The 17,769-nt window shown below is 52.5% G+C and overlaps 7 protein-coding genes across 7 annotated transcripts; 4 read left to right on the forward strand and 3 right to left on the reverse strand.

Annotated features, from left to right (window-relative positions):
* Positions 1-202: 202 nt before the first annotated feature.
* M431DRAFT_206602 (hypothetical protein) lies at positions 203-1,153 on the reverse strand. Its single transcript, XM_024913401.1, has one exon. The coding sequence runs from the start codon at positions 1,054-1,056 to the stop codon at positions 403-405; it is 654 nt and encodes a 217-aa protein (XP_024780906.1). The 5' UTR covers positions 1,057-1,153; the 3' UTR covers positions 203-402.
* A 1,173-nt stretch (positions 1,154-2,326) lies between these two features.
* M431DRAFT_490009 (hypothetical protein) lies at positions 2,327-3,499 on the forward strand (the record flags this gene model as incomplete). Its single annotated transcript, XM_024916749.1, has 1 exon — positions 2,327-3,499. One exon carries the CDS (start codon positions 2,327-2,329, stop codon positions 3,497-3,499), a length of 1,173 nt encoding a protein of 390 aa, XP_024780907.1.
* Positions 3,500-4,845: 1,346 nt separating this feature from the next.
* M431DRAFT_477599 (hypothetical protein) lies at positions 4,846-9,532 on the forward strand (the record flags this gene model as incomplete). The annotated part of the gene is made up of 2 exons (XM_024915584.1): positions 4,846-5,059; positions 5,124-9,532. 2 exons carry the CDS (start codon positions 4,846-4,848, stop codon positions 9,530-9,532), a joined length of 4,623 nt encoding a protein of 1,540 aa, XP_024780908.1.
* A 730-nt stretch (positions 9,533-10,262) lies between these two features.
* Positions 10,263-11,417, forward strand: M431DRAFT_72903 (hypothetical protein; the record flags this gene model as incomplete). Its single annotated transcript, XM_024922083.1, has 5 exons — positions 10,263-10,341; positions 10,560-10,600; positions 10,687-10,947; positions 11,002-11,136; positions 11,199-11,417. 5 exons carry the CDS (start codon positions 10,263-10,265, stop codon positions 11,415-11,417), a joined length of 735 nt encoding a protein of 244 aa, XP_024780909.1.
* A 288-nt stretch (positions 11,418-11,705) lies between these two features.
* Positions 11,706-12,478, reverse strand: M431DRAFT_71195 (hypothetical protein; the record flags this gene model as incomplete). Its single annotated transcript, XM_024921869.1, has 4 exons — positions 11,706-12,058; positions 12,116-12,206; positions 12,268-12,353; positions 12,415-12,478. 4 exons carry the CDS (start codon positions 12,476-12,478, stop codon positions 11,706-11,708), a joined length of 594 nt encoding a protein of 197 aa, XP_024780910.1.
* Positions 12,479-13,486: 1,008 nt separating this feature from the next.
* M431DRAFT_477602 (hypothetical protein) lies at positions 13,487-16,249 on the forward strand (the record flags this gene model as incomplete). Its single annotated transcript, XM_024915585.1, has 5 exons — positions 13,487-13,648; positions 13,712-13,727; positions 13,794-14,075; positions 14,149-14,216; positions 14,285-16,249. 5 exons carry the CDS (start codon positions 13,487-13,489, stop codon positions 16,247-16,249), a joined length of 2,493 nt encoding a protein of 830 aa, XP_024780911.1.
* Positions 16,250-16,408: 159 nt separating this feature from the next.
* M431DRAFT_105467 (hypothetical protein) lies at positions 16,409-17,308 on the reverse strand (the record flags this gene model as incomplete). Its single annotated transcript, XM_024911581.1, has 4 exons — positions 16,409-16,756; positions 16,838-16,873; positions 16,945-17,041; positions 17,211-17,308. The coding sequence occupies 4 exons, from the start codon at positions 17,306-17,308 to the stop codon at positions 16,409-16,411; spliced, it is 579 nt and encodes a 192-aa protein (XP_024780912.1).
* Positions 17,309-17,769: the final 461 nt, after the last annotated feature.

Raw genomic sequence — 17,769 nt, forward strand, 5'->3', positions numbered from 1 at the left:
TGATTATCCTTGCAAGCTAGAACCTCTGCATTGCAGTGATTGGAAAGAGGAAAACAAGGCGAGAGGCTTGAGATTGAGTTGAGTATCAGGCTTGTGGATGGTGCAGATACAGTTTGCACCATCTCGAAAGCCGTGCAAACTCTACAGCCTTGCAAGGCGCCGTTCGAGTCTGGAATACTGGAACCTTTTCGAGTCGCTTGCCTGAATTGAATCGGCCTCTCGGTAGATTCGCGCCTAGCAGTGGCATATAAGCCCCCGTCTCGAGCTGGCCGTGATGCTAAAAAACGGCGGCGCGGAGAGCCGACATGGCGCGGCTCGCGGAAGCACGACCTTGCCGATCGACAGCTTTGACGGGCCAAATGCTTACTCGTGGTCGGGTTTTACAAATCTATTGCCGCTGTTTCATTTGCCTTCCATGTCATGGATGTCCTCGTGCACTCCTGAGCCACCAACTGCTTGATCAAGTTGTCGTCGTGTCGTCTTGTGGCCGTCCGACATCCGCAACAGGAGCGTGAATCGAGTTGGCCGCTGTGCTGTATTTGCAGCGTCGGTCAACTGCACCGTATCAGAGACGCCATCTTCCCACGGCCCTGCATTTACTTTCGATTGCTGTGCCACTAAGCCCTGCTTCTGTCCTTCGGGGTTTAGAGGGGCCGCCTCTCCCCACTTGAAATTACAGTACGAGTACAGTACATAGCAGAGCAGAACACTGAACCAGACCCTTTTGCCCACAATAACGTGGATTAGCACGTATTGGCCCGCCTCAGAACTGACACAGAACGAGGAGAATGAGCCGACTGAGATGCCAACGCCAACGCGCGAGTCCTCCATGCTCCAACAGCTGTGGAATTGCACTGCGACAAAACGACAACGAGTCCCGCAGCGATCAGGCGGTCGGCTGAGCCGGTCCAGGTACCGATGTCTGTCGGAGTACAAGCCCAGTACGAGCAGCTGCTTGCCAGCTCGCACCCCCGAGGCTGTACATCCCTTGTATGAGCGCACAGGGCAGCTGGGCCATGGTACAAATGCCTGATCGGGGTAGTGCCTGCGCGCCATTGAAAGAGGGCGGCAGATGCGGCATGCGGTGGCCGTACCCCCCGTTGCTGCCAAGTTGATGCAAAGTTGACACTGCGTCAAACACGCTCACAAGTACAGAGTACGCCGGTCGCTCTGCTTGCTGCGATGCATGCAGGCCAATCCACAGTGTGCTGCAGCTCACCTCGGCCCCAGAGGTACAAGCGGCATCGACCTCAGTGGAGCGGGCGGGTGGCCGCTGTAGCCGCGGGGCAGCCGGTCGATTCGTGTAGTGGCCGCGACGAGTGACACGGCGACTCAGGGTTCGCGCACTGTGCGCATCCTACTGTGCGACGCGGCGGCCCGTGCGCGGCCTCAGTCCCATGTTCTGTGTACCTGTTGCAACTGCTGGCAGCACCTTTCGCAGTCGCAGCCGTCGACCCTTGCCTCCTAATTCGACGCCCCCCTCGACCCTTGCACACGCCCTCCATGCAGCTGCCGCACGGTGCCAGTAACTGGTACCTCGCACGCGCTGCTGCCACGCCCAACACAGCAGCGCACACTCCGCCAAACCTTGCAGCCAGCGCTGTACTCGTACCTTGTAGCACCTGTACCGCTATCCTCGCTACCTCTACAAGGGCCCCGTCTCAATTCATGGCCAGCCGTTATTAATATTACACCACCCTATCTCTACCGCGCGCCTCTTCTTCTCGCTCTCTGTTTGCGTCCTCGCTTTTAACAGCTCTGCCTGCTATTTACCTCCCCGGATCACCAAGCGATCCTCCTGCTTCTTCCTTTTTTCTAATCCTTCAGTCGTTCGACCGAACTGCATCTCGCCTAACCGGATCTTGCATCTCCCCCCTCATCTTCAGTAGCAGAAGAACATCGCCGTTTGCGCCCATTGTCGAAAAAAAAAAAAATCCCAACCAGCATCGGTACCATACACACAGATATACTCGTACAACACCCTCTACTACGCCTTCGGTCTTCACAAGCTCAACGACACTCTACCCCGTCTTCCTTTGACACGAGCGGCATATTCGACAACCAGCTCGCCCTCCTGAGCTCTTTTCTCTCCCATTACACCAAGAGCAAAGCAGAGCTTCCTCACGACGACCGTCTAACTCTACCCGACTGACACTCGACGAAAGCCCTTCTCCCGGGACGAGAGGCTACGTCTATCGGCGCCTTGTAACATAGTTGAAACAGGCCCAAAACAGACTCCATAGGTTCATTGTTAGGTGTATCATCACCTAACGCCGCCACGATTGCTCCGTCAAGAGTCTCGTCGCGGGAATCCAACTTCCGCGATATGGCTATCGAGGCTCTCAAAAACCTGATAAATAACATACCCGACTGGCAGACCAGGCTCGATGAGCTGAGCAGCCAGGTTGACAAGCGCCAGCTGGAGCTAGCGGCTCTGGCCGAGGCAAACCCCAACAAGGAACCCGAGACCAGATCACTGAGGAATAAGGGCTCACAAGAGTCCCTTAAGCCCAAGGATGATGGCGCCATGCACATTTCCTTCCCCGAAGATGTACCCGCCCAGCAGCCAGAGATTGCCGCAACACCCTTCCACAGCAACAGACAGCGCCGGTCATCACCGCCGAGCCCGGCTGCCGAGAAGCGCCCGGCATTTCCCAAGTCTGCAACAGACACCAACGGGATCCCCAGCAACCGAGTAGTCAAAAAGAACAGAATGACATCCATTTGCTCTGCGGATGGGCCTCGCCAGACATACCGCACGAGGAATATGATCATCGTCTACTACGACAGCTACGTGCAGGGTTTCTTTGATGACCTCGTCAGGTTCATCTCGTCAAGTAGGAATCTGATGCGGAAAGCCAAGATGGCAGCCAAGGTGGCTCAGATCAAGAAGCTGGCTGAGATGGAAGTACCAGACGATGATAGCGCTGGTGATGACAAGGCCGCCGAAGCTCTTCCTTCACTACGATATATCAGCAGCCGGCGGTATGGACCTGCTGCCATGCGCCTGGGTCACCCTGGCCTGGCCAACCAGACTCCTGATGTATATGATGAGCTGGATAAGGCTCTCGAGTTCGTGCAGAGCACCTGCGAGCATGGTGCCCACCAGTTTCTGAGGGATGCCAAGTGCAGCGAAGAGGTTCAGAAGATTCAGAAGCGTATAGGCGAGGTTCTCCTCATGGCCAAGGAGGAAATGGAGCGTGTCGAACGTGAAGAGCCCGAGATGCTCAAGGAAGCCGCCGATGCCAAGCCTCGTACGATGAAGTCAATCACCGTCAGCCGGACATTGGTACCACACCACAAGGAGGTCGACGACGTCCACTCACGGAAGCTCGAAGTGGCAGACTCTGCTGCGCCGAGAGTCCCTGTCATGCACGTGGCCGATCGAATCGAGGCGGATCCCAATGCTGGCCAAGACGATTTCGATGCCGAAGCCATGCTGGCAAGGATACGCTACAACTCTTCAAGGCAGATGCGCATGCGTGCTGTGGTCAACTAAGGGGAAAGAGGGGGGTTCTTGTTTTTGCATAGCCGATGTGGTTCGGCATGGGATCCGGAAATGTCACACATTTCCTAACCAATGACGGAATGAAAAAACACACTACTTTTGTTTTAACGATCCTGGTATGCATTGGAGTTCAGGAAAGGGGGGTTTATATCTAAGCATTTGACTCAAGGGGTTTTTATTGAAGCCAAAGCTATAAGGGAGTCCCGCATATAGCCGCGAAAGGGGGCATATGGGCGTTTCTGTTTTACTATCATCATTGATTCTTTCTTTTACCAGCTTTTTTCTCTTTTCTCATCAATACCTCCTTCATTTTGAAATTCTTTTTTTTTATTACCTCAGCTTTCGGAGCAAAACATTTCGGATCAGACTTTACCGGGACTCTAGGAAGTTGAGAAAAAAATTGCATCTTGTCGATACCTCGAGGTGGAAGGGCAATGCAGTGCTGGATTCTGAGCCTGTTCCTCTCTCTTCATGACTCTTCATTTCCTTTCTTCTCTCTTTTTTCTTTCTTGTACACGAGTCTTGGATATTGGGGATTCTTTTGGGTGTTGATTCCATAACCGTCACTTCTAGGTATCTACTAAGATACTATATCTACCAACGTACCTACGCAAATATCACCTTGGCTGTGTTTTTCTTCTTCTCTTTTTGGGTACATGGTATTTTGGATATTCCCACTGCGGTTAATTGGAATACATAGTATATTTAATTCAAAGCTGTTAAATCAACTGCTAGTGCCTTGAACTTTAATATCTGATGGTAAACCATGTTCGAGGCGTCGTTGATAGACATTTGAGATGCATTCATTTCCTTATCTCTACGTAGGTGTAGCATTCCAATACCCAGTCCTTGCTATCAATGGGTAGGAGCTGTTTAGCAGCAGCCTAACAAAGTCAGTTTAGTGATGCTAGTGGGCGTCAAAGCGCTAAATCCGCCCACTACCGGCCGCAGTCCACAGCGGTGACACCCATAAGAACAAGCGGCCCCGGCAAGCTCCCATGAGGCTGCGGACCACCATTATAGCCAGGTGACGTCCCTCCGTCAACGTCCAGAGAGCAGAGCTTCCATCTCGAGAACCTCTCTGGAACCAAACCCACCCTCTCCATACTCACGACTCCGACAACATATCGCGATCCCGGTGACTCCTTCGCCCACCTGCAAACTGTTTGTTTCCGTTCAAAATGACGCCTATTTCCTCCCTGGCCGAACGATAAGACGCCGCATCCCGCTATTCCCCCTCCTTCACCTACTTGTCTCGACACCTTCTCTAGCTGCTCGGAGGACGAGGGCTACGCCTCCCACCCACCTTTCTTTCGTCTTCTTGTTCGTTCGAAGCCATGGGTCAAGGCTTTTCTCTCGCCACGCCGTCGGCCGGCGCGGCGGGCATAGATATAGCGCAGCTGCTGGACATTCAGTACGAAAAGAGCATAGGAAATGCGCGCTTCATGAAGAGCATCCGGGGCAGACATGAGAACGGCGTGGTGCTGGTCAAGGTGCTTGTGAAGCCCTACCCGGAGGTGAAGCTGGAGACGTACAAGAAGAAGATTATAGGTGAGCTTTTTTGGCAACTCTGAGCGAAAGACTAAGACGATCCATGCTGATTGTTTTGGAACAGAGCAGCGCAAGGCGTTGGCGGGCGTCCCTAATGCACTAGGCTTCCAGCGCATCATCGAGACGGAGACGAACGGATACCTTGTGCGCCAGTTTATGTACAGCTCGCTCTATGACCGCATGAGCACGCGGCCCTTCCTGGAGGATATTGAGAAGAAGTGGCTGGCGTTCCAGCTTCTCTGCGCCCTGCGGGACTGCCACGCGCGCGACGTCTACCACGGCGACATCAAGGCCCAGAACGTGCTCGTCACATCGTGGAACTGGTTGTACTTGACCGACTTCTCGTCTGCCTACAAGCCCATCATGCTGCCGGACGACAACCCGGGCGACTTTTCCTACTTTTTCGACTCGTCTGGCCGGCGGACGTGTTATATTGCGCCTGAGCGCTTCTACTCTTCTAACGAAGCGCCGCCTCAGAAACCCAAGATGACGTGGGCTATGGACGTCTTCAGTGCGGGATGTGTCATTGCCCAGCTGTTTCTCGAGTCGGAAATCTTTAGCCTCGCCCAGCTGTATAAGTACCGGCGCGGCGAGTACGATCCCGTCATCACTCATCTGAGCGTCATCTCGGACAAGGACGTGCGCGACATGATTGCCCATATGATCCAGCTTGATCCTGAGAGGCGGTATTCGGCTGAGCAGTATCTTGACTTTTGGAAAGATAAGGTCTTCCCGGGCTACTTTTACAATTTCCTTCACCAGTATATGGAGCTGATTACGGATCCTTCATCGGGGAATACTCCTATTTCGGGTGCTGAGAAGAATTTGGGCGAAGCGGATAACCGCATTGACAGGATCTATAACGACTTTGATAAGATTTCGTATTTCTTGGGCTATCAGGCTGAGAAGCAGACATCAGGGCCGATATTGCCCAAGTCGAGGTTGGGTTTGGACCATTTCCCCGTGAGGTTAAGCATCCCAACTCACGAACATGCCGTTTCTGCGGATCTCGAGCCGCCTGAGGACGATGGAACACTCATTTTCTTGACGCTGGTGGTCTCGGCTATGAGAACGACGGCAAGGGCTGCGTCCAGAATCAGGGCATGCGATTTGCTGTTGGCTTTTGCCGAAAGGCTTACAGATGAGGCCAAACTGGACAGAGTGCTGCCGTATCTGATGACACTTTTGCGCAAGGAGGAGACGGACATGGTGCTCGTGACTGTGATACGGGCCGTCACCCAGCTGCTGCAGCTGGTACGGATGACCACGCCGATAAATTCGCACGTCCTGGTGGAATATGTCCTGCCCCGGATGGAGATTGCTCTCGGAACAAAATCGTGGACACCCAACTCTCTTGTGAGGGCGACTTATGCATCCTGCATCGGTAGCCTCGCTTCTACTGCTCAGCGTTTTCTGGAAATGGCATCCAGCCTCAGGGCGGACGGCTCAATGCCGATTACAGACCCGGAGGTTGAGCCTGGAACTGATGGCGCCGCCGCCAACTTTGAGAGCATGTTTGATAATGCAAATCGACAGCTTTTTGAGATTCTGGAGAGCCACACGAAGCAGCTCGTCGAGGACCCTGATGTTCATGTTCGAAGAGCGTTCTTGACGTCGGTGCCGGAGCTCTGCATGTACTTTCAGGAGAATTCTAATGATATTCTGCTTACACACCTAATCACATATTTAAACGACCGGGACTGGATGTTGAAGAGTGCCTTCCTAGACACCATCGTGGGCATTGCAACCTTTATAGGAAGCACGAGCCTCGAGGAGTTCATACTACCTCTCATGATTCAGGCTCTGGCGGATCCAGAAGAAAGCGTGGTGCGTTCAGCTTTGCATTCGCTGGCTCAGCTCGCCGGCCTGGGGCTGCTGTCTAAGCCAAAGATCTGGGAACTGGCAGACTTGGCAGGACGGCTCACCATGCATCCAAACATATGGATCAGAGAATCTGCGGCAGAGTTCCTATCTATGGCTGCCAAGTTCTTAGCTCCGGCCGATGTGCAGTGCGTACTGCTGCCGATGGTTAAGCCATATCTGAAAATAGAGTCTCTCTCCGACTTTTCTGAGTTGACTCTGCTCGACTCCTTGAAGAAGCCTCTTCCCCGGGCAGTCTTTGACCAAGCGCTGACTTGGGCTACCAAGACGGAAAGGGGAGTGTTTTGGAAGTCGGTCTTGGGGAAGCGGCTGTCATCGAACCAGGGGCCGCTGGCTCCGGCGGCTCGAACGTCTAAGGAGCTATTACCCACTTCTACGAGCAAGATTAACCGCAATGAAGAAGATGAACAATGGCTTGAGAAGCTAAGGAATTTTGGACTAAAGGCCGAAGACGAGGTGAAATTCTTGGCCTTGTGCGAATATATATGGCGGCTTAGCAGAAGCAAGACGCGAGACTCTGTCGTCGTTGCCCCTGCTGCCGAAGACGAGATTATGCCCACGGGATTCGTTCAGCTAAAGGAGCTGGGTGTGTCAATACAGACAGTGTTTTTCGACGAAGGGCCCCTGAAAGATCCCTCTGGCGCTCTCCCAGACCTGGAACCCACACCTCCCCCAGGAGGGCCATATACCATTGCGGATGCGTTATTGGACGCTTCCATGACCATAGACGATGCGGCCGGTAAGAAGAAGCGCAGCTCTCTCCATTCTCACAAGAGGGTGCACAGCATAGGTCCCTTGCCCTCTCGCAGTACGGGACGTCTGTTGTCCCCCACAGGGAGCGGTAGGGCTAGCTCTACTGATTCTCGAATGGCACTGAATTCTCCCCTTGGGCCTGGAGATGATTCCGCATCTGTCCGAGATGGATCATATTCTTCTCGCAGAGGCATCCGACACCAATCGAGCGCTCTCAGCCTCTTGGATCGCAGGGACGGTCACAAATCCATACCGGAGACTGGAACCAGCGACACCAACGCATTTGGACAGGTGGAAGGGCCTTTTACTCAATCAGCACCGGTGCAGGCCATTTCTCGACCGAGCACCGAAGGCGGCGAAGCTGCCCGTCTGAGGCAGGTGAGGCATAGCTACGAAGGAACAGATCCCCACGTTCGGCGCATGCTTGACAACATGTACGTCGAAAACTTTCCCCGTGATGTGCTCGAGTTTGGACCGATGGTCCAGCCCATATCTGGAGACAAGAACAGATCGGTCAACATGCCGGGCGCGGACCCTCCCTGGAAGCCGGACGGGCATCTCGTGGCGACGTTTTCGGAGCACCATGGACCCATCAACCGTGTTATTCCATCCCCAGATCACATCTTCTTTATCACGGGCGGCAACGATGGGACGGTCAAGGTGTGGGATACGCAGCGGCTTGAGCGCAACATTACGAACCGGTCTCGGCAGACTTACAAACATGGTGAAGGTGCTCGCGTCGTTGCCCTGTGTTTCGTCGAAAACTCACACTGCTTTGTCAGCTGTGCGTCCGACGGCAGCGTTCACGTAGTCAAGGTCGACACGGTTCCCACTAGTGGTGTTATTAGATATACCAAGCTGCGGGTGTTGCGGGAATACCAGCTACCGGAGGGCGAATATGCAGTGTGGTGTGAGCATTTTAAGCAAGAACAGAGCTCCATCCTTGTACTCGCCACCAATCTATCGAGGATCCTCGCCATGGATTTAAGAACCATGACTCTGCTCTACGTGCTAGAGAACCCTGTCCATCACGGAACGCCAACGTGTTTCTGCGTTGATAAGAAGAGGAACTGGCTGTGCGTGGGGACTACTCATGGAGTTATCGACTTGTGGGATCTTCGGTTCAAGATGAGGCTCAAGGGCTGGGGTGTGCCCGGGAAAGGATCCATCTACCGGATTTGCGTACATCCCAACAAGGGTAGAGGCAAATGGATCTGTGTCGCTGGAGGAACTGGCCAAGGCGAAGTTACAGTGTGGGACCTGGAAAAGACGACGTGCAGAGAAATTTACCGAACTGGCGGCAATAAGGATGGCCAGAAGGGATACACCGCTTGGGAGGTCGATGAGGATAAACCCGAAGGCATGCTTGGTCGCTTCGCCACAAACCTTGAGATAAGTGACATGGCAAATGCGGATCGAGGGGTCCGGGCAATGGTTGTGGGCACGGGAACATCAGAAGACTCTCGCGAGGTCCGCCATGCGTACATGCTCACGGCAGGGTCCGACAAGCGCCTTAGATTCTGGGACATTTCCCGGATCGAAAACTCTTGCATCTACAGCGGTCTCCAGCCCGACGAAGTGCCGCCTACATATACGAGCACGCATCCGACGACATCGATGACACTGAATACGGAGCGGTTTGCCAGGCACGCGGCGTCTGCGCCCAATGCGGGGACCGGATCTAGGCAGAAGGCACCCAGGTCGACGGTGATTTCTATGCAGCAGCAGCAGTTGCTTAAGTCGCACATGGATTTGATCATGGACGTGGCGATTCTGGAGTACCCGTATTCGATGAGCGTGTCTGTGGATCGGTCTGGCGTGATTTATGTCTTTCAATAGAAGACTTTTCAGGTTTATTGTTTAGATGGCGGAGGCTCGTGTTTGAACTTTGGTTCGGGCTTATGGAAAAAGGAGGGAAACAGGTTAATACCGGTATGGAGTTGTATCATTCTCACATTTAGAAGGGTAGAATTAGTATCCTCCATGCGTTTTATACGTTGGATGAGGCGAGGCATGGGTGTAGTGTGACTGTATCTTTAGCGTTTTAGGGCAGCTAAGCAGCCAATGATGATAATTATGACTGATAAATCTTACATTGTGTCAAGTCTTAGTTCTTTGTTTATATCAATTTCCCTGGTAAACCTGGGTTTGTAATTGTACCACAAGAGCCTGTATAGAGAGGGAGAGCTTGGTGAAGTTGAGGTGTGGCGCCAGCTAGATGTGGCGCTATCCAATGTGTGGCTTTTCGTGCTAGTGAAATTTCCGCGCCTTGTCCAAACATTTCAGCCTTGCCCATCTTAAAGTGCGGCATGCGACACCCAGCTGCCAACCTCGATTGTTCATCTTTCACGGCGTTTTCACCTTTATCGCCCCGAATTTCCGCGACGACGACTCAGTATACCTTTAAGTGCATTGTTACTCGACAATTGGATCAATCAACGCGGTAATTTATACCCAATTGCCCCGTTTGAAGCGCAGCTCCCTCATCGGAATCACCAGCCTCTCGAGGCTTTCTCTCGACTTTCTCCCCCCTTCCGCCTGAAACCGACACAATACACAATCCCGCACGATGCGGCTGACGGCCGAACTGATCCGGGACTCGCTGTCCTATCTTAATCCCTTGAAGGAGAGAGAGCTTGATCTCCGAGGTGCGTTTATGCCCAAGGGGAGAGAGGGGAGGGAAAGGGAAACTTGAAAAGAGCAGATGCTACTACACACTTTAATTCTGGGCCTCTTGTTCATTTTTCTCCTTCTTTTCTTCTTCTTCACCCTTGAAACTTTCTTTTATGGAAGTTTTTTTTCTCTTTTTTTGATGAAGGATGATTTGATACATTTGTGGCTTTTTTGGTGGTGCCGCTTTGAATAGGACATCGAATTCCTGCGATTGAAAACTTGGGTGTTGCTGGCGTGAGTGAATCCTCCTCCTTTTTCCCTGGCCAACATGATGGAGCGGAATGCTGATGCTTTGATGTCTTTCTTTCGATGACGAATAGCCCCATGATGCCATCGATTTTACCGATAATGATATCCAGGTGCTGGGCAACTTCCCGCTCTCGCCGCGCATAACGACGCTGCTGCTGGCGCGCAACCGCGTCACGAGCATCCAGCCCACGGTGGCGGCCGCGGTGCCGAACTTGCGGAACCTGGTGCTGGCGTCGAATCACCTTGTGGAGCTGGCGGACGTGGATGCGCTGGGGACGTTTTCGCGGCTGACGCACTTGGTGTTGGCGGATAATCCTCTTACCAAGAAGGAGGTGCGTTTTTGCTTGCCCCTGTCGTGGGATTGGATTTTACTGATTGTGGTGTAGCATTATCGCTATTGGGTCATTTGGCGGTGTCCGTCTGTCCGGTTTCTGGATTACGAAAAGGTTAAGCAGGCGGAGCGAGATCAGAGCCAAGAGCTTTTTGGCACGGTAGAGGAACCTACAGCTCTGGCAACATCGGTACCATCCCCGTCTTATTTGTTTTCTTAATGAAGGATGTTAACCGGAGTCTTGTTGTTTAGATCATGGGCAAAAAGTCCAAGACGTTCGAAGTCACATCCAACGGCTCATCGGCCGCGCCATCGAAGCTCTCGCGGATAAAGCTGACGGACGCCGAGAAGCAGAGGCTGCAGGAGAAGATCAAGAAGGCGACGAGCCTGCAGGAGATTATTGCGTTGGAGAAGGAGCTCAATGAGGGGAGGTTACCGTCGGGGATTTATGGAGATGCTATGGAGGAGTAAGGGATGGGGGTTTGCAAAATAATGTTTTATTCTCTTTGGCATTAAGGTTGTTGCTTTATGTTTTATTGTTGCTGTTATAAGAATGCTGTTTTCGATGAAGGGATGGGAAAGTAGGGTTCATTCGGTTTACTTAGGCTATTCACATTGTACATGACGGTATAAAAAAACACAGAATCGCCATGAAATATAAAGTCTTTCCAGCTATGTATAAAAAGTAACAAAGCTCCATGATGAATACAAACCACCAAACACAAGAAAAAGTCCCTACGGATTGAGACAAATCGACTTCTAGCCCGTCATGTCAACGTCGGCATCCTCCTCAGGCTGCGCCGCCTGCCTCATATCCAGCTCAAGCTGATCACTAGGGTCATCGCCCCCCGCGTCCTTCTTCTCCCTCTCCTCGCCACGAAGAGACAGGGTGAAGGGGTTAGTCCCGGCCTTTGGCTGGCCGTTGACGGTAGCGGCGGCGGCCTTTGCGCTCTTGGCCTTTGCCCCGTTTGTCGCGGCGCGCGGGGGAGCGTCGGGGAGAGGCTCGCCGCGGAGGCGGGCTTGGTTGATGGCCTTTGCCTTTTTGAGGGAGACGGTTTTGGGGGCGACGTCTTCTAGGAATTCGAGGTTGTCGCGGTGTGAGATTGCGTTGGCTTGGGGAAAGGTTAGTTTTCTTGTGAGGGTGAGGGAGAAAGGATGGTGAGACTTACCGACGTCTTTGTACTGGATGTTGCGGCGAGGTTTGCGTTCCAGTTTTGCTTGGGTGTGGGCTTCCTCTGCGAGATGCTGGATGAACATTTCCTGTATGGCATGGCAAGGGTTAGTTGGGAGAAGCACGAAGAAGAGAGGAGAAGAGACGTACGGCTGCTAGGGTGATGACAAAGGCGGCGTTGTTAGAGCACATTTGGACGTCTGGGTCTTGGCTGATGATTTTCTTGACTCTTGATACTGGGAAGAGGAGGTGTTAGTTTTTTTCTCTGTATGGAGGATGATGATGGGAAGAGCTTACATGGGAGTTGGGTTTGACCGGTGGGCTCCTTTCGAGGAGGGATGGCGTTGGTGTTGTAGGGCATGGTTTCTGAATTCGTCGGGGATCGGGGGAGTGTAGGATTGAGTTGTCTTGATGAGTGTGTGGTGGTTGATGAGTGGGATGGCTTATGTGAGTGAAAGCTCGTGGATCACGCGCTGTGAGATGCCAGTCGTTTCCTTCGGGGGTTGTAGAGAGAATGAAGGCGTCTTGAAAGTATTTTTCTTGGATTTGTAACCTGATCAGGAGGATAGAGAGTATGAGTGTGTATAAGAGGTTAAAGTTGGGACTTGTTTTCTTATGAGTGGTTGAGAATTGGTGGGTTTGGGATGAGAAGAAGTTGAGTGGCTAGGGGGGAAGGTTTGGAGGCGTTTGGGCTCAGGGCAACATTAAGTAAGCTGCTGCTCAAGATATTTTGTAAGTGAGGCCGGGAAGTTTGCGAGGCTCCAAATGTAAGTGTTTTTTGGGCCCAGAAGAGTGAAGAAATGTTTCTCTCTATAGCAACAGTTTGTAGAGGATGACCGGGTTTTGGGCTGACAGACAAACGTCTCTTTTCCCTTCCAAATGCTCTTTAACAAGACGCGACGCTTTGACGCGACCTGGACTCCAGTTTCGTAGGGCGTCCATCCATCGCAAATAGGGCCGCTGCACCCACTAAAACGCCGTTTCTAGTGGGTGGTCTCAGCTGCAGAGCATGCACTAAGACGGAGTCTCTGCCCTGGGGATCTGCTGTTACAGCGGGGAGGTTGCATGAAGTGCCTGCTGCTCGGGGTGCTTATCTTATCCGCATCTGCGCAACTGCTGGCATCCATTTGATGTCGAGCTACAGCTACAGCTCTCTTTGCGACAACGTCGCATCCACGCCCTTCAACACCAGACCAAGCCGATCCGAACCGTAGAAACGACGACCGCAACTCTATACCAATCGTAGTCGCACCAAATTGAATCGAATCGCATCACATCGGACAGAGCTACACGCAAAAGACGTTGGCGATCGGCGCCCGCCCTCGATCGAGTTCAGCCATACAATCGCCATGGTGTGCATGTCGGAACTATGAATTCAACATCAATTTCTACGGCTGCGCTCAGCCCCGGCCTCTCACGGCGGCCGTCTATTAGCTCTCGAGTGTCCTTTGCCGTGTCCAACGCAGAGCAGGGAGAGGCGTCGAGGGAGGGCCAGATTGAAGACGAGATCGCCGAGATCAAGAGATATGAGGTGAGCGAATGCGTGTTACTATGGCATATGTATCTGCTGGCGCTGACACCTTATGGTATTTAGGACTTTACAACAATAGGTGAGAAGCGAAACAGTCACTCAGAGGCGCATTTCCACGGACTAGACTGACCCCGAAGCAACACAGACTGGGTGCAAGATGCGGCACGAGAACAGGCGCGGCGCAAGGCTCGTAGGAAGCGCACGGCGGGCGTGTACAGACTCGGCCAGCCCGGCTGGAGATATCGGATATGGGAATCTTACGACGCCGCGCAGGGCTGGATCGTCGTCACCATCATCGGCGCGGCTATTGGGTTGAATGCGGCGTTTTTGAACATTGTGACGGAGTGGCTGGCTGATATCAAGACGGGCTATTGCACGACGGGGTTTTATCTCAACGAAAAGTTTTGCTGCTGGGGAGAGGACAATGGTAGTATTCTCCTTGAAATTATGCAAATCGCTGTGATCCGTGTCGTTGGATGACTGACTGAGTCTTATTGCAGGCTGCGAACAGTGGCATCGCTGGACTGGCTTTGGTCCCCTCAACTACTTTATCTATTTCTTATTTGCGGTAAGCAACCTTGTTTTTAACTCTACGTATCTAACCTGAATGTACAAGTATTCTAACTCTGCGGGCAGACCTTGTTCGCTTGTGTATCAGCCACACTGGTCAAGTCATACGCTCCGTATGCAGCGGGATCTGGCATATCGGAGATCAAGTGCATCATTGCTGGCTTCGTCATGAAGGGCTTTCTCGGCTTTTGGACTCTGCTGATAAAGTCCATCTGCTTGCCCTTGGCCATCGCCTCCGGCTTATCTGTTGGAAAAGAAGGCCCCAGCGTCCACTACGCCGTCTGCACTGGCAACGTCATCTCGAGGCTGTTCAATAAGTACAGGAGTAATGCGGGAAAGACTCGCGAGATTCTCAGTGCCTGCGCCGCCGCGGGTGTCGCTGTCGCCTTTGGCAGTCCCATCGGAGGCGTGCTCTTCTCGCTCGAGGAAATGTCGAGCTACTTTCCGCTCAAGACCATGTGGCGCAGCTATTTCTGTGCTCTGGTCGCTACGGCGGTCCTGTCTGCGATGAATCCCTTCCGGACGGGGCAGTTGGTCATGTTCCAGGTGAAATACGACCGGGATTGGCATTTCTTTGAGATTGTCTTCTACATCATCATTGGCATTTTCGGCGGACTGTATGGTGCCTTTGTCATGAAGTGGAATCTCCGAGCGCAGGCTTTCCGGAAAAAGTACTTGACAAAGTACGCCGTATTAGAGGCGACGCTCCTTGCGGCGGGAACCGCCATTATCGCCTATCCCAATGCGTTTCTTAGAATCGACATGACTGAGAGCATGGAGATTCTCTTTCTCGAGTGTGAAGGAGCAGAGAACTACCATGGGCTTTGCGATAAAGACCAGAGGACGTGGAACCTCATCTCATTAATTCTCGCGACGGTGTTGAGAGTGCTTTTGGTCATCATCTCATACGGTTGCAAGGTGCCGGCCGGTATCTTTGTCCCGTCCATGGCTATTGGCGCCTCGTTTGGGCGGACTGTCGGCATCATCGTCCAAGCCATATATGAAGCAAACCCAAGCAGCGTCTTCTTTTCCGCCTGCAAGCCAGATGAGCCATGCATCACGCCCGGCACGTACGCCTTCCTCGGTGCGGCGGCAGCCCTGAGCGGTATCATGCATCTCACCCTGACTGTGGTCGTCATCATGTTTGAGCTTACCGGAGCGCTCACGTACATCCTGCCAACCATGATTGTAGTCGGCGTGACCAAGCTTGTCAGCGAAATGTTTGGCAAGGGCGGTATTGCTGACCGCATGATTTGGTTCAATGGCTTTCCATTTATTGATAGTAAGGAGGACCACAATTACGGCGTCCCAGTCTCTCAGGTCATGCGAAGCTCCGTCGTGTCTCTGCCTGCCAACGGGTTGACACTCGCCGAAATCGAACAGTTGCTGGCCGAGGCCAAGTATCAGGGGTTCCCTATCGTGTTGGATAGCAACTCCAAGACGCTGTTGGGATACATTGGCAGGACTGAGTTGCGGTATGCCGTTGATCGAACAAAGCGCGAGCGCCCCGTTTCTCCAGATGCAAAGTGCATCTTTTCACCGCATCCGATTCAGACTCCAGCCATCACTCCGATTACACCTGCATTTCGTGGAGATGTCACGGCCTCGTCACCTCTTGATTTCAGCCGTTATGTCGACGCTACGCCTGTGACGGCGCATCCTCGCCTGCCCCTGGAGACGGTGATGGAGCTGTTTCAAAAGATTGGACCTCGTGTCATTCTCATCGAGTATCACGGGAAGCTCTCTGGTCTGGTAACCGTCAAGGATTGTCTCAAGTACCAGTTCAAGGTGGAGGCAGCTGAGAACCCGAAAGACGACCAGCACGTCATTGAGGGACAAGAGCATCTGTGGAGCGCGCTTCGCAGAGTGGGCTTTTGGGTTTCGAATTCGGTGTCGTCGGTTTCGCGGGGGCATATTAGACTTAGTGGGCAATTTGACGATGAGCGGACGCGGGCGAGTGGGAGGAGAGAGGCTATCTTGGATGGGGACGAGGATGGCGTTGATGAGGGCGTTGAGCTGGAAAGGAGATAGACTGGATTGGCATTTTGAATACGGAGCGGAGGCGCTATAGAAGCGTTGCTTTTTTTGTCTTTCACTTGCCTTGTGTGTATATACATTGATTTGATATCTAAAGTGCGCTATGCTACTATGATTTTGAATTTGACGACCAGAACAAACATGTCATGCCGCTCAGCTCCGAAACTCTCCCAAGTCAGGGATGTCCTCATCGCGGTATCTTTCACCTGCAACTACATCTTCATCCAGCTCAAGGTTACTACTCCCCGCAGGCACGGGCTCATACGCCTCGCCGGCGGCGGCATCTTTCGCACCATCCCCTTCGCCCTCGTCCTTACGGCCCGCAATGACGCTGCCGGCGACGAGGAGCGATGCGCCGGCCCACCACATCGGGGGCAGGGCCTCTGAGAAGATGGCGAAGCCGGTGAAGGCGGTGACGAGGAAGTTTGTGGAGGTGTTCATGATGGAGACTTGGGTTGCGGATTTGCCGCGTGCGAGGGCGGTGGTGAATAGAGACCACATCTTTTTGCGAGAGTGAGTGAGTGAGTGAGTGAAAAGTGTTGAGTTTGTGAGATTAAAAGGAGGGATGAGTGAGACACTTACGATACCGTTGAAGGTGAGGTTGAGGATGAAGAAGATCTGTGATGTAATTTTGTTAGTTTTGTGTCATGATTTTAATTGAGGATGTGAAAGGGAGGGGTTAGACGTACGCTGCGGACGATGATTTCGACGATTTGGGAGTGGGATTGTATTCCGAGGGTTTTGGCGATGGCGGTTGATAGGTTTGTTGTGAGTTCTGTGGTGGTTCTGAAGTTGAAAGACGGTGTTAGTAAATACACATCTGCATATATACTTATTCTCGTTGTCCATGTTGATGGCTTTATTCATGACATATATTTATATATATATGCACAAATTCTACAGGTAAAGCATTCATAGATGAGAAAGAATGGTAAAAGTTGAGAGGAGAACCTACAGCTTCGCAAACACGCCGTTAAACGCCGCACAAGCACCGCTCGCGACAGCGAAAAACATCCAATGCTTTCTCCACGAGGGAGATTCCGGGCTGTCCATCTTGGCGGCTGCAGCAGCAGAAGACGAAGAAGCGGATTTGCCGGTGCTGGAGTTGTTGTTGTGAGGTCGGGATTCCGGAGAGGTCGGTTTGGTGGTGGCCCGCCGTTTGCGCGCGTCCATTGCGGTTTTGTTTGGGGATTACTGGATTCGGAAGATGGGCCGTATTAGGTAGGCAGTGGCTTTTTCTGTTTTTGTTGAGTTTTATGTGTGGTTGAGGGGGGAGATTTGGGATTAGAGTAATGGGAAGTATATCTGAGGTTTGGGAATAAAATATGAGAGATTGATTGATGTTGTATTTTGACGATTCGTTGGTAATTGCCAGCAGAGTCCAATTAAGGCTGATGAGGACAGCTGGAGTGTGAGTGTTAGAAGCACTGAAGCCACAGCAGACAGACAGTGAATGGGAGTCTATGGTTCACCGCCACAGTGGCGCTCTTGCTGCTGTGGCTCTCGTGACGCTT

Source organism: Trichoderma harzianum (assembly GCF_003025095.1).
Source record: "Trichoderma harzianum CBS 226.95 unplaced genomic scaffold M431scaffold_1, whole genome shotgun sequence".
Lineage (NCBI taxonomy): Eukaryota > Fungi > Ascomycota > Sordariomycetes > Hypocreales > Hypocreaceae > Trichoderma > Trichoderma harzianum.

Bases quoted from the DNA above. Each gene is read 5' to 3' on its own strand.
- M431DRAFT_206602 (XM_024913401.1), bottom strand. From the start codon at position 1,056: ATGGCGCGCAGGCACTACCCCGATCAGGCATTTGTACCATGGCCCAGC.